Source organism: Acanthaster planci, linkage group LG19 (genome assembly GCF_054643075.1).
Source record: "Acanthaster planci isolate LZ-2023a linkage group LG19, COTS_SCS, whole genome shotgun sequence".
Taxonomy (NCBI): domain Eukaryota; kingdom Metazoa; phylum Echinodermata; class Asteroidea; order Valvatida; family Acanthasteridae; genus Acanthaster; species Acanthaster planci.
This window is the reverse complement of record NC_141795.1, coordinates 3620023-3635233: the sequence shown is the minus strand read 5'-3', so window position 1 is coordinate 3635233 and position 15211 is coordinate 3620023. Positions and strand designations below refer to the sequence as shown.

Here is a 15211-nt window from a genome sequence, read left to right as displayed (position 1 = left end):
CTATTTTGAAATGTAATTCAAGCAATCCAAACTTTTAAAAATACTCCTCCAGAAGACAAAAATGAATTACTATTTGATACACACAATCTACAGATCATACAAAAATCCCCCAAAATTTTTCATGGACTAAAATAATAGTTGGTACTTTTAAAACAAATATCCAATAATCAGTATTAAAAAACATGACGACAAAAGATTGTATTTTCTTAAAGAAACACATCTTTTATTAAGAACCTTAGCTTATTTGATATAATATTCTAGCTTATTTAACATGCAAGAATGGTAAAAGCAACTTTCTTCTCACATCACACACCTATAACTATAACACAATAGTTTTAATATTATAAAGCAAACATATTAAAGGATACTTTTCTCGATCCTGAATTGAAGTATGAGCATCTGCTATAGTATTATCTTTTGTTGAAATCAGAGGATTTTTTAAAAACTATTTTCAGACCTACATCCAAGATATATAAATGTTGAAAACAAAAATGTATACATGCAACTTTTGACAAAATAGCAAATCATGCAAAAAGTCAGAAAGATTCCATAATGAATATCCCAAAATACGAGAAATTGAAATCACAATTTTGTCTTCAACTGCACACACTCAAAACAAGTTTGTCAGTTGTACAACCTGATCTTAAATATATATACTTGATATGAAAGCACTACAAAACTTCGACCATTAAAGTCTAAGTTCTAGAACTTATGACTACACAGAATGTTTGGCTGCAGTATTCTAAAAACGTGAATATTAAATGCAGGGAGTCAATTACTTCTCCATCCAGTACACGATGTGAAAAACACACTTTCTGTTGCTGAAGCTTCCACTGACGGGAGTACATTTTATGAAAGTACCAATATGAATAATTCAATACAGGTATTTCAATATATGAATATATAGCACAGCCCTTCGCATCCTGATTTTCCCTCAGTGGGTAAAATAATGTTCAAATAATAATACACAATTTAGTAGAGCATCAATGTGGAGAAGTCGTGACCAATTTACGGTCATGCACAAACCAAAACCGGAGGGAGTTAAATTAGATGAGGAAAGCCCACCAGGAAGGGGGGGATAAGGGCGGAAGGAGGGGTAGAGGAGGAAGGGAAAGAGACACCACAAATATTTTGACCCTTTCTTACCGCTTAAAGTTCCAACACCAGAATAAAATAGATTCCAATGCTCCGAGCGCAAAAGTGCCCCCTCGGAAAAGCTGTGCCTGTCACAAACCTAGCTGCCTGAACCCTCCCCACAAAAAGAAAATCACCTGACAAAATAGCTCTTCCTACAGGACAACCAGGGGAGGATGATCAAGTCCAACATCACCTCAGGTTTCTTTCTTTTTAAAAAACCACACCAGGGACAAAGGAGAGAAGACCCCGAAGGTACTTTTAATTGAGTGCACTCCCCCACTAGTTGGCACTTGGATCAGTCGCTCTGTGCAAACAATGTTAAGACCAGCCCAATTAAAGAACGCGAAAATTCATTAGATACCACACACTTTCAGCTTTACTGTGAACATGTGAAGGATGTTAATAATACGGCCATTTCACAATAGTGTGCCACCAACAGTTTGCAACACATTGGCCAATCATAACGCGCGAAATTTGTCAACCCTTTCCAAACGCGCATTGAATCGACATATTTTGCGCATTGTGATTGGCCAACGCGTTGCAAACTCTTGGTGGCGCACTATTGTGAAACGGCCGTATTCATCTTAGATAAACAGGACTTCTGCCATTACTAGAAGTACAAGTATACATACACCAACATGCAAAAATATACAAAAGTTGTCCTTAAAAATACTTCGTGCCAAAAGATTCGCAAAGCAACGTTTCACAAAACTAAACTGTGTTTCTATACTGTAAGGGCAATAAACAGAACAAATTCTCTTAAAGAAATCAGCTTAATGTCTACCAAAGTACATGTTACCACTTCCATTCTACAGTTGTAATTACACAGATTTAACTGCACCACATGATGTTGCCTGTGCACAACGTACAATTTCTTAGTACAAGTAACTTTGTTCTATATCATACAGAAAAAATAACTGAAGGCGTTGTGAGGAAGAAGCCTATAACCAGGTAGCACAAAAATTGCATGTAAAAGGAAAGACTTAAAGGGTGGCTGCAATAGATTTTTGTGATTACAAACCTCTAAAATGCACCTTTCTGCCTCTGTTAATCTTGTTTTCAACTTCTGTTTCATTATTTCAAAGGGTATTTTAACGCTTTTTTGGTTTTTTTATGCTAATGAGTATTTCCATATTCATGAGCAAACTGTGACGTCATCTCAGGAAGAAGCCTCAATGTTTGGAAAGTGTGGAAAGTAAAAATTCATTGCAGCTACACTTTAAGTGTCAGCCTTGAATAAAGGAGCCAAGTGTTTGACTCCACGGGACCTCCCTGATGAAGACCCATCAGGGATGATCATTTTGCTTCTTCAGTTAATAAAGTTGGCACTTGTTTACATTTATCCATTACCAATTACATATTTAAAAGACTGTAGACTGAGTGACAGATATAATGTACATGGTTAGTTCTGCATTTCATATTGCCACACCTCAATACCCTATAGATCGAGGTTGCCATACAGGCAGTGGACAACCAAATCCAATTAATTTAAGTCCAGCAAAGTGAGCCCATTTCTTTAACAAATCAAACAAATGAAACAAATCCTAAAATTTTGAACAGCAGATCATGCTTCTGCTAAAAAATACAAACACTTACTATTAATGAAAACATCATTTAACAATTTCTGAATTCCAGTTTGCATAACACAACTCATCAAAATTGTCGAACCCTGTTTCAGCTTGTGGAAACACCTGTTTTAATTGCTTTAATATCGCTCAAAGAAAACAAAATTGTACATATTGCTTCCAAATTCAAGCATGCAATCCCAATTCATGAATTTCTACAAAGAATCAAATATAGGCACTTTCTTATAAGGGTGTGAATATCAAGATACAATTATAAAAGTCCATTAGGCAAGTTGTAACGATTGTTATACACCGTTACTATCTTGGGGACAAAATAAAACTGCAGGACACTGGGTTTGGTAAAATTACACTCACTTATCCATACATGTTTAAACCAAGACAAATGGCATGGTACAAGCATGTGTGTATCTCCTCATCTTGACTAACCAATCAAAGAACAGCATTCTGATGTCATTATTTTCAACTGCCAATGAAAGCAATTCCAAATTGAGCCTTTACCACTTGCCTTGATTCCTTGATAAATGGGTGGTGGTGAAGCATGCAAATGTTTCCTTCATTACAAAACCTTCATGGAGACCTGTTGGTATCACTCTACTGGCTGATCTATGACAAACTTTGATGTGGCTTTGAATTTTTTTTCACACAACAAACCATCCCTTGTCAAAATATGATTCATCATGAAATTTCACAGTCTTGGTTTTCTGCTGTCAGTCAATCAAACTTTGCTCGAAAATTACAGCAAACTTTATATTCTGGACAGTGAATTAAAACGCGTGGCAAGCAACAAATAACTAGTAAAAGGAATAACCATTAAGTGTGCACCTACAAATGCAAGGGGAATATTAATTTTTACACACACCTGTAGCAATCACAAGGGCGCTACTGGTATGCATAAAAATAAAATCTTACATTCCAGCTTATTTCTCTAACCTATTGTCGTCATTTAACTGAACTGGGTTTCATGTTGTTGCAGCAGAACAGCACTCTCTTGGAGGAAGTTAGAGGCAGAAACCAGACAAGTCTGTGGCATGGGAAATAAGTCTATGCACATTATGGTTAAGATAGATTTTATTGCATTTGTCCTACTTATGTATTACAGCCTATTCTTGAACACGTTGACATTTGTGGCTATGTTACACTTGTATTAATGTACAGAGGCTTTGCATGGCAGCCATCTTGCAGGGCAGTTCTTTTGTTTCACAGAGAGAGACATATATATATATGGGTGAGTGGCTACATACGAAAAGAACTGAAAACTGCCGGCAAAAAAGCTTAAATTTAAAATGTACCTATCGTCACAGGGCAGGTGACTATGGGTACACCTGCACAGGGCAGGTGACTATGGTTACACCTGCACAGGGCAGGTGACTATGGGTACACCTGCACAGGGCAGGTGACTATGGGTACACCTGCACAGGGCAGGTGACTATGGTTACACCTGCACAGGGCAGGTGTACAAAAAAACTGAAATTATATTTAAAAATCTGAATAAAAACAGCTTAAGAGCTGAACTCTCCCCTCCGTGATTACATTTGCAAGAAGATATTTGTGCACACAGATGCTGGTTTGTGACAATGCATGTAATTACAGAATTGCTTGGTTTGGCATGAAACCAGAAAAGCTTGAAAACAAGCACTGCATTGCGAGATAGGGCAAATAAGGGAAATTGGCTTTGCTGAGGTGTTGTGTAGAAAAAAAAAAACCGAAGAATGCTTTATAAATGTACATCATATACTAATGCTAACTTTCTTCAAATGGTCAAACTGTATACTGTTCAAACCAGTGAATTCCAACAGTGGTAAAAGGCAAAGTGTGCCGATGTGATAAATCTTGCAAAAGAGGGTTAAGACAGACAGAAATGAAAATGTTACGCGTGGTGCAGAAATGGCAACTCTGCCACAGGTCACTTTGATAGCCCATATGTACATGACAAAGCATGTGACTCTAGGCAGGAAGTCGATGATTGTGATCATTAGCTCTCAGGTTCTGGGAAGCTGTGGCTAAAACTCATATCCTGTGAGTTTCCGTTTCCCATTTTAAAGCCCAAATCAAGTTAAGAGGGTGCAGAGTGTCGCCAACAAATAAAGACAGGAGAGGAACAGGTGAAGTACAGGTGAAGTACACCGTAGTGGATATCACTGGAATCAACATGAATGATACGATGAATAAATATCACACTGGGTGCTTATAACATTGCAACCTGGGCCACATTTCATGGATCTGCTAAGAAGAGAATTCTGCGGCTACGGCTGGAAAAACACACACACAATTTGTAGCTGCTAGCTAGCCGCTACTGCCATATCCTATAGACTAGTGTAATTGCTAGGCATAGCCAGTGACTTGGACACTGCATAATTGAACCCTTTTATCTTGCTCTTTGTGACACTGCATAATTGTATACCAACTGCTTGACTATCAACTGTGATGACAGGTGGGGAGGACGGGGAATTTTTTTCAGGTACGCAGGGGTTCTGCTGCTGGAGCTCCTCCGTCCCATTCATCTCTCTCCTTTTCGATTTGGCTGATGAACAGGAAAGTCATGAAAATTCCAAGAATCTGTGACAATAGAAGAGGAAAGATCTGGTCACATTGAAGCTTCACACTTGCATTGAAGGTGAAACGTCCATGTTGGAGGGAAAAGGCTACCACTTCTCGAACATTATAGCGAAAGAGAAGATTGCACATTGCGGATTCCATGCATCTTTGACAGTTTGTGGTTTTTCTGGCAACGGAATATGCATCATGGCAAATCAGAACTGTTTGTGAAAATTATAAACATTGCTGACGTCAAGCAAACTTGCCAAACCTGTGTTTTGCTTTGCAAAGCACGTATTCATTCTGTTAGCTTCATTAACCAATCATACCCAAAGCCTTCTAATGTTTTTCCAGATGAGCTCTCAAAAGCAAACTGTTGAATTTAACGCCACATAGCATTATACAGTTTTTGAAACACTATTGGTGTCTTTTCTCCGACTTCTGCAAACTGCTTAGTCTGATGTCCTCTAGTTGTCATGGAAACGTTCATGTATTGAATGTTTGAACTTTTCGGATTGAGGAATACATGAACTGGTTGTTCTCGTACATCTCTGAAAGGGGGCCATTATTTTCACAAAATAGTTGTTGATAGAAAAAGACAACCAAATAAAACATCAATCAATTAATAAAGTAACTCATTAATGGTTATGGCATATTGATGGTAATCTACAAGAAGGTTATTGTCTTATCCAATGTACCATCTGCTAGAAGGATTAGGCTAAGGGTAAACACTAAAATTAATGCAAGACATTTCACAGAATATGAAATACAGAATAACAAAATAGACTTCCTTGAGACTTCTGAAAACAAATCACAACATAACACAACAGTTACTCTAGCCTTGGATATCAGAAGTAAATATTTTATTCAACAAATTATATATAAGCAACAGGACTGAGTGCTTACATACCAATATTAACCCTAACCCTCCTGAATCCTTCACCTGCTGGAGGACTGAGGAGCGTTAGGGTTAATGATAAAGATGAACAAAGGAACTGACTGGCATTCCAGCGGCTCAAACCCCATTCCAGTCAAAGTTTTGTTCGTCTTTCAGTTAATATTTAGACATTGTAGTCGTGTGAAATTTTCATACAAATTAGAGATTAAACACTAATGTGATTACATACATGTACATGTACATATATATATATATATACAGATGTGAGAAAATAGAATTAGTTAAGGACGGGGGACTGTGTCAGTCTCAACCTTATTTCAGTCAGCAAGACTTTTTTCACCCAGTTAAATGAACTGTGCACTAAATGGAACACCAATACTACACACTCGACCAGCCAACTGCTATGGGTCAAACTTACGCAGGTCATCAGGGGTTAAAGGTTATTGTTCAGCAACCTTGTACATGACCATCTCATCCCTGATTCGGTCTATGAACAGAAAGACTAAACCGATACCAAAAATCTGCCGTGGGATGAAAAGCAGAAAGACCATGGGGAGAAAAAAGGAAATTAGGTACAAATTGAAAAATAAAGTTGAGAGGATTTTTCGAGAAAAATACAGAAAGGTGCGAATGGTTGGGAAGAAAAAAATTAGCTGGAAAAGCGGGGAAAAAAAATAAGCAGAAAATGACTAGATGCTACTGTCTTGTACATTTTATTCTTCTGTAATCATATGCAGAGGCAAGATGCTACATATTGATACGCTGATTTAGCATCAAAGTTAGGGAATCAAAAGTTTTGCAGAAGAGCAAAAACCACTGCTCCATACAGTAATTCTGTCAGAAATAAACGTCACAAAAATGGATAGTGATGAGAGAATACAACGTATTGCCTTAAATAAACACAACGTTGAAGACGTGAACCACAGAATTACACTGTACGTATGACATGACCACCTTGATGATGGCAACGTAATTTTAGAGCAAAAGACACATGCCTTGACAACTCACCTGCGTAACAGCGAAGGCCAAAGCGACCCCGCCCATCAGACCCAAGTTATCCTCAGCCCACGTCAGGACAGCATCCGTGCAGCCAGTGACATAGATGGTGTCTGCTATTTCATAGGGGTGTTGAATACCCTTCCGAACGCCATTACCACACTGAGTGTTGATCACAACATCAGTCTAACAAACAACCACAAAAAAAAAAAAAATCAGTCTTGTACACATTCAGGGGAAAATGAAGAACGCCACGTACTTTATTGCCTCAAACAATCGGAAAACTCAAACCAATTTGATCTGTCACTATTAACATCAATGACAATCAAACCAAAGAATGTGCATGTACTCCCAGAACAAGGACAAAAATCAAACTTCAGTCGTGAGAGAAATCACTGTGCAAAAGGAATATCCGCCCCGAGCTAAGTGCACCATCAATCGGCAAAAGAAAGACAGGTGGTTACAAGCGGGTTCTTGCACGCAGTCTCCATGTAAGCAAAGACCATACATGCCAGTGTAAACTAGTTTACGCAAACTCAGCATGCTCTGCGTCAAACGCGCTGTACCTGCGCGTCCCATGGGGTGCCCCTGCGGTGAGTACCAATAAACCACGCCTTCTTTTGTTCCGCTCGGAGCAGATTGTTTGATGAATGGATGTGAACCACTTTTTACAATACAAAGAAAGGTCTCTCAGTGATGGGGGAGATACGTGTATAAGAAGTTTGGCTCAAGATACTAGATGGATGTGTGACAGTCGTCCCCTATCATCTTTCCTTTTATTTCCCTATTTTTGGTTGATGAATAGGCCGACTTTAACTCCCTAGTCAATTCTCCCAAAGAGCTGCCAGTGCAATGGAATACTCTTCAAACACACTTCATGTGGATCGTTAGTTTTACTGTCATGGTATGTGCATGCAGCTACATTCGGATTACTTGACAATGGCTAACAAAAACACATGTCCTTATGGAAGCTGCAGGCTGACAGCTTCATCCATTTTCCCCACAGGCTCGTGCCCTATTTCCTCCTACCCCCCCCCCCGATGCAGTGTAAGTCCTAGCAATACTCATGCTGGGGCACTTCTGATTACCTTGGCAGATTTGCAGCACGAGAAGGGAACTCCGCACGCCGTCACGCCGGGGCTGTCGCAGCTGAAGTAGATGTTGTTCTCCCAGTCTTGGAAATCAAAACCTCCGCAGCAATCGAACTGTCAAGGAAGTGAAAAGTTCACTCATCTGATGGAAGTTTCAATTGACTTACTGCACAGACCGTCACTGCACTGACGTATATTTAGAACTGGCATAAAATTCCAGACAAAAACACCCATGGTATTCAACTTCAAAAGTAAAACTAGCTTGACAAGTGCACTACTTTTATGAATGTTATTTCATTCATTAACCCTACCCCTGCCAGGCGCAGCATAGTGCAACATGCGAAAAAATCTGGTGCACTTTGTAACACCGGCCAAGCAACAGTAGCAGAATAAACTGGCCATGTTGAGACAATGGGATCTTGTCTGTTGGATCTTGTGACGACTGGCAACCACAGACTCCCAGGCCGTTAGGCCTTGGGGAGAGTTGACCTGTTGGATCTTGTGGTGACTGGCAACCACAGACTCCCAGGCCGTTAGGCCTTTGGGAGAGTTGACCTGTTACACTGGGCAGGCAAGCCACTTTGACAAACGATGCAAACTGATGTGTCTGGCAGGGTTTCCAGCCAAAGTACACTGAGGGGTTAGGGTTGATATCTGAGGGAATGGTGGGTAGTTAGCAGTTAATAGGCTACAGCAAAGCTACAATGCGGATACAACAGGTGGATTCATAAGCTCACATTCTGCTGGATAGAGTCTATGGTGAACTGGATGTCAGGATCATTGTAGTAGTCCTCAATGGTATTCCGGAAGGTTTTGCTCACAAAACTCTTCGCCTGAAAAAACAAGTTGAAAGAAACTTACACAAAGTCCCAAAGTGACAAATTTCAAAACACGCAAACCCGTTTCTTATCTTTTCCTTTTAACCTCCCCCCGGTATACAGGCAGGTTTGATATGCATGTAGAGGATATCAAAATATCAACTAAAGAATGTTCTACGACAGAGCCAAAGTTCAGTACCTGACCCCTGAAGATTAGAGCAGTGATCCCACAGATGAGCAGCAACAGGAAGATGATGGTGTGGGTCCATCCAAACTGGGAGAAAGATTTGGAAATCAGACAAATGACGAGTTAATCACAGAACTGAAATACTGGCCGGATGTCCTCAGCTGGCTAATATCACTGGTGACTTGTCAATCGTTGCTCTCAAAGCCCTGGGAACAACTCAACGGCTCTCTTGGCAAGAGCCACAGAATTCTGATATAAATATTGTGCTAAAACATTTACATGAGAGCTTTAATGGTGATCTCTTTTACCCATAACTCTATTTATAGAATCCAAGCTGGCCTTGCCTATGGTTGGATAATGGTATATCATGTACAAGTTCAACAGCATTTGAGGTTATTGCATATATGACTGCTGAATATTCATATCATGACTAGCAAAGGCTTTGATACCATATGTCTCTCTCCGAATCTGGTATGGGTACAGATATTCAATTTTTAGGCTGTTTTAAATACATGTACTCTGGCAGCTATTAGACCACTAGAGCTAATCAAGTCGCGACTTACACAGACCTGCCAACCTTGCCGTACTCCTTCCTGAGGTCAGGTCAGGCATTACCCCACAATAGATTAAAAGGTATTTAAATCAGCCTTCGGTTCATTTACAATTTTAATCTATTGTGGGGTAATGCCTGACCTCAGGAAGGAGTACGGCAAGGTTAGCAGGTCTGCTTACAATCTTGAGCAGTATGATGTTCTCTCGGAGGGCCCCGATGCAGCCCACAGAGCCCAAGATAAACATGAAGACGCCCACCACCACCATAATGCTGGACGGAGTGACAAAAACGTCCACCATGGACTGGTAGTTCCATTTCGCAATCTCTGCGTAGATGCCGATGCTAAGAATGATAACTCCAATCAGCTGGAGGAGAAAAGGAAGGAGAAAATTCAGAGCTGATGTCAGAGGGTTTTTTTATTTTTTTTTTTAAATTGAAAACAGCATTGCCTTTTTCTGTAATCAGTAAAATTTTTTAGAAAACAAAATGAGGAACTTTACATTTGAAGCTACATGTATTGTGAGTATGAAAGCTGACGTCCCAGTACCTTACCAGTTAACTCGGCTTCATTTGTGCAGCCAACCTCAGTTGCATAAATGTAAATAACTGTACTGTCTATGAACCCTTTAAGATCGTTTATAATCCAACTGCAAGATGTTGCAGGATTTTAAATGCCCAAAAAGTATGTACTCAAAAGATGTAGCATATAACTCTATGCACAATGCAACCTTCAAACATGTACAGGTATTTGACATCTTCATGTTCACATACATGCACATGTACACAGTTACATGTATCTCTAATCTAACAGTCAATCTCATCATCTGTACAATGTGTGAAGGGAGGACTTTAATGCAGAAAAGCCTGCATATGTACATGTATGTACTTGTACTGATGAGATTGGTGAGTTATGTAACAGCAATTGCCACATTAACAATAAAGCTTAGCAAATTCCTTCTGTAATCTTATTATACATGTGTAATAAGATTGAATGTATTTTGATGTACCACTTTGCTATTCAACCTTAGGGTTGCAAGTAAGTGGCAATAAACCAGTACTAATAACAATAATGTACATGCATTTTCCATTACTCACTATCGCAAAACATGGATTACCCAAAACACTGCACCGAATACATGTTGTGACCTCATACCAAAACCACGATCCATGCAAGATGTTTCTAACAGTGTATGCACCTTCACCTGTGAATGCATACATAAATCAATACACCTGCACACATCTCCATTTATTTGATTGGATCAATGGGCACATCATGGCGCCAAGCCCTAGAGGTCATCAGCAGTTAGCTAGAATGAAATCACGCTGTGCAGGGCGCAGCATAGTTGCAGTAATCAATTGACATTGGAGCAACCACACTCCAGCAGTGCATTCAATCTAGAAATATACAACAAACCGGTACTAAGTACATGTACCTCTTTGCTCTATGAACATGTAACGGATGTCATCAATGTTATGATAATAAACATACTACTGTAAATGTACACTGTATGTACATGTACACGCAGACCTATACACTTGAACATGTATTCAGTCATCCATGTGAGTTTTCTGTCATGTTGAATCCCTGACCTTCCCAACCACACAGAATTAAACAGTAGTTACATGTAAGTGTATAATTCTGTGGGGATAGATCTGGTAGGCCCAGATAGCTGGCTTTTTTGCATTGGGTTTGGCATACCTCAGAAAAACAGCCTCTGTGCACCAAGTCCCATATGAGTGTTTAACTTTGTGTGAATGGAGAAGGTTAGGGCCAGCAACCCTTGGGGGGTTTGGGCTATTGTCATTATTTACATGTAAGTTGTCAAATTTTTTGTCAAGTGTACATGTACATAGTCGTGTATTGGGTGTACCACTTCGCTAACTAAAAAACATGCATGTTGGAAAGACATTTCTTTCAAGGTAAACATACAATTTTGTACTATATTTTTCTTTAAAGGTGAACATACGCAGTCCACTCATGAATTTAGCACTAAAAATGCCCAAATTTGCAAGATCACGACAATTCGTAAAAGTTCTTGCACTAATTCAAATTCCCTACAATGTACCAACAAGTTACCATCAAATTTCTTGAGGGGAAGTATGTTCAACCTGTCAGGGCCTCATAGGATATGACTCAGTGTTGTGGCGTGCCTTCCAGACACAACTATACACATACCCCATGTACACAGTTACACCGCATCCAGTGGATTACGAGTACTTTTTTTTCAACCGGAAAGTTTAGTTACAATTCGACTGGATTCCATTTTTATCTTCACAGTCATACCAGTGTTTTTCATATCTTCAACAATCGATTTACCTGAATATATCTACCATATGAATCATTGTAATGTATACCCACAATACAAAGTTATTACATTTTATAATGCTACTTGTAAACCTGTTTCATAGATTAGAGGCGTCCAACCTAAGTTTTGGGTAATAGGCTTCCTGGCCTTTTTATAACATAAAACACTGTACACTAATTACTTTAAATATCGACCTAAGGTGCAAAGGCACATGTGCATGTACGTTGTGCAACATTTAGACACAATATGCAGACACATCCGCTTGAAATGTAGTGCCTTAATTTTAGGTGAAAATTCTACTTGTAGTGCTACATGTACATATATAGTCTAACGGCAGATGCACTCTAATATAATGTCAACAATGGGTACTTGCCAGCACAATGCTTTGAGTAAATAGTTTTTATAACCTAATGTACATCCAATAACACAGGAACCTTTCAATGAGTTCAGTTTTGTTTATCTATCAAACAATGCCTGTCTAGTTGTCTGTATGGGTAGGATGGAAGGAATTGCATGGAACAAGGCGGGTTGGTGTTCTGTTCTAAACTTCAGGTACTTGTACTGGTAATTGTGCGTTGGGGACTTGAGAGGGGTGTGTCTTTACTGTACAGGGAGGAAGGAAAAGACTGTACTTACTGTAGCACAAGTTTGGCCTCCTAAATATTACTGTACTTACTGTAGCACAAGTTTGGCCTCCTAAATATTACTGTATATCTTCCTAAACCAAATGACAGACTTCGAATGACCTTTGAAGCTGAAGGTGAACAAGGATAAGTTTAGACCCTTTTAGCCTCATTACTCAGGATTCAAAAAAAGTGAAAATTACTAAATAAACACTAATATTGCAATCTTTCATAACCTGGTGTTTTTAAAAACAAATGACATGTGACAGAAATCCACTGTTAAATATCTTTCAAAACTGTGAGTGATGGTACTGTAACTCTCCACTTGTGAATCACATTTTGTTTTTTAAACTGCAACAATATGATACCAGAGAAACTGTTTCACTGTGTGGATGTACATATGCCACTGAAGTCAACGGAAAAAGGCAAAAGAAGCCTTTGTATGAAATGACTGTGCAACCAACATTGCCAAACCTTCACAAGCTATTGTATACTATAAACACATTGTAAACATACAATGTGACGATATCGTAAAAAAAAAAGAAAGAGCTTCATTCCTCTTGAACAAAATGTGCATGATGATTTGATCTGACAATTCAGACATTGGCAAACATATCTGACTATTGGAAATGAGAAAACAATGTCTTCTCCCTGTCAAGCCAGTTAGAAGTCAGGCCTTTGGGGCTTGGTCACTTCTTCAAATCTTAAATCTCAAAATTATGAATGGCAAAGGTACATGTACCTGCTTGAGAAAATACAAATAAATATTTCTTTGATATACTATTAATGTCCATACGTGTACATATACCGGTACATGTAACCTATGTTCAATGTAATTGCAACGTGTGCAAGGATACATGTCAAAACTGATCTCATACACACCGATACTATAAAAACTTACAAACACAATGACGGTTTTTAATCTGGTGAGCTCCTTTTTTAAGGGGAGGAGATGGCACTGTTTTTCAAGGATGACAGATTTTTTCGAGATGAAAAATTTAACGCTGAAAATAAAAATGAAACAAAATAGTGTACCTGGAAAAACAGAGGTGGGTGGACAGACAAAACCATCTGCTGTGACATTGCCAAACTGATAAATGAACAGTGATGAACACAAAATGATTTGATAGGCCTAGGCCGAATCTGGGTCATCTCATACCCGGGACAACTAGTACCCAGGTCAACTCGTACCCTAGTCAACTCATACCCAAGTCAACTCTTGATGCAGGGCCATCATAAGTAAAGTTCACTGTACACGTATGTACTGCACTAGTGTACAGTTAAGTTATAGCACGTGCTGAGCGCCGGAGAGGCACTGGTGTGGCACAACTTCTTATCCATTTTTCGTTGTGTTTGGTTTTTCACCACGATTTCTTTCTTGCATGCATTCCGTGCGCTATCAATGTCATGCCATATTACATGTAACAGCGAACATCCGAACCGACCAGTTTGGTTTGGTTCGGTTTGAAAGTGCAATGTTCGATGATTTTTGGTTCGGTTGGGCAGTTCGGCTGCAGCCCTATTCTAAGTTAAAACGTACGGAGTATGAGTTGTCCTGGGTACCATTGGTCCTGGGTACGCTTTCACGTGGGAATGACCTGAGTACGAGTTGACTTGGGCGGGAGTTTGGGGGTACAAGTTGACCTGATTCTGCCTAGGCCTACTCATGATCACTTGGCATGCTCGGGTCAACAGTCGATCAACTCAGTCATCAGAAACCTACATGTACAATGTACATTGTGAGGATGGTCAAAGCATTTTTCTTACCCAATAAAAGAACATGTAGAAAAACAAGGCGACTCGCAGGAACCTGTGACCGCAACTTGGCTGTGGCAGACCCATGTTGTCCTGTTTGAGGATTTCACCTTAGGATTTCACGGGAGTTTTGGAAGGCCTGGCCCTGCTGTCAAGTCAACCTCGGCCAAACATACCCAGCCAGCGCACAATGTACGGTACCGATCAGATGGTGCACGCGACCTTGCAAGTTGCACTTCTTGTAGAAGCTAGAATTGTTGCGAAGCTGCCCGTTCCTTTATTTACCACCGAAGCACCACACACAGTGAAACTGAAAGTACAATGTAGGTTTAAAAGCAGTCAATTACTTTCACATAATTTCACCGACAAAGACAACATCGAGTTGAATTTTATACCGCTGTAGACAGTGCACGTAACAGATACCAGTAAGCAGATCCGATGGTAAAGTTGAAGGTTGACATTTCAGAGCACACACGTAACGAGTACGTGCGTCTAGTCTACGTCTACTGCCAGGATTTCCCTCCGGAAATAGATCGGCATAAAAATAGTAGATTTCTTTTTATAAACGTGTAGCTGGTGTGAGCCCCGAGGGGAAATATACACGGGAAGGGCAGTCAAATTCACTTTTTGTAATCAATTATTGCGATGAGTTTGTATCGATTATTCAAGCTTTGATACTTACATACCAGTGTATATGAACCAGAAAATAGCTTTCCTTCAAACAGA

The 15211-nt window shown here is 39.6% G+C and overlaps 1 protein-coding gene across 1 annotated transcript; it reads right to left on the bottom strand.

Moving 5' to 3' along the window:
- Positions 1–196: 196 nt before the first annotated feature.
- On the bottom strand, positions 197–14979 carry tspan15 (tetraspanin 15). The gene is made up of 7 exons (XM_022224586.2): positions 14498–14979; positions 9981–10166; positions 9261–9335; positions 8981–9076; positions 8241–8357; positions 7165–7338; positions 197–5279 (listed from the first exon to the last, which is right to left on the bottom strand). Exons 1-7 carry the CDS (start codon positions 14570–14572, stop codon positions 5178–5180), a joined length of 825 nt encoding a protein of 274 aa, XP_022080278.1. The 5' UTR covers positions 14573–14979; the 3' UTR covers positions 197–5177.
- Between the last annotated feature and the right edge of the window lie 232 nt (positions 14980–15211).

Coding starts and splice junctions, on each gene's coding strand:
- tspan15 (XM_022224586.2), bottom strand. CDS start 14,572: ATGGGTCTGCCACAGCCAAGTTGCGGTCACAGGTTCCTGCGAGTCGCC. Junction 8,358..8,980: donor TAGACTCTATCCAGCAGAAT/GTGAGCTTATGA, acceptor CTTCCTTGACAG/TTCGATTGCTGCGGAGGTTT. Junction 5,280..7,164: donor TGGCCTTCGCTGTTACGCAG/GTGAGTTGTCAA, acceptor CTATTGTCACAG/ATTCTTGGAATTTTCATGAC.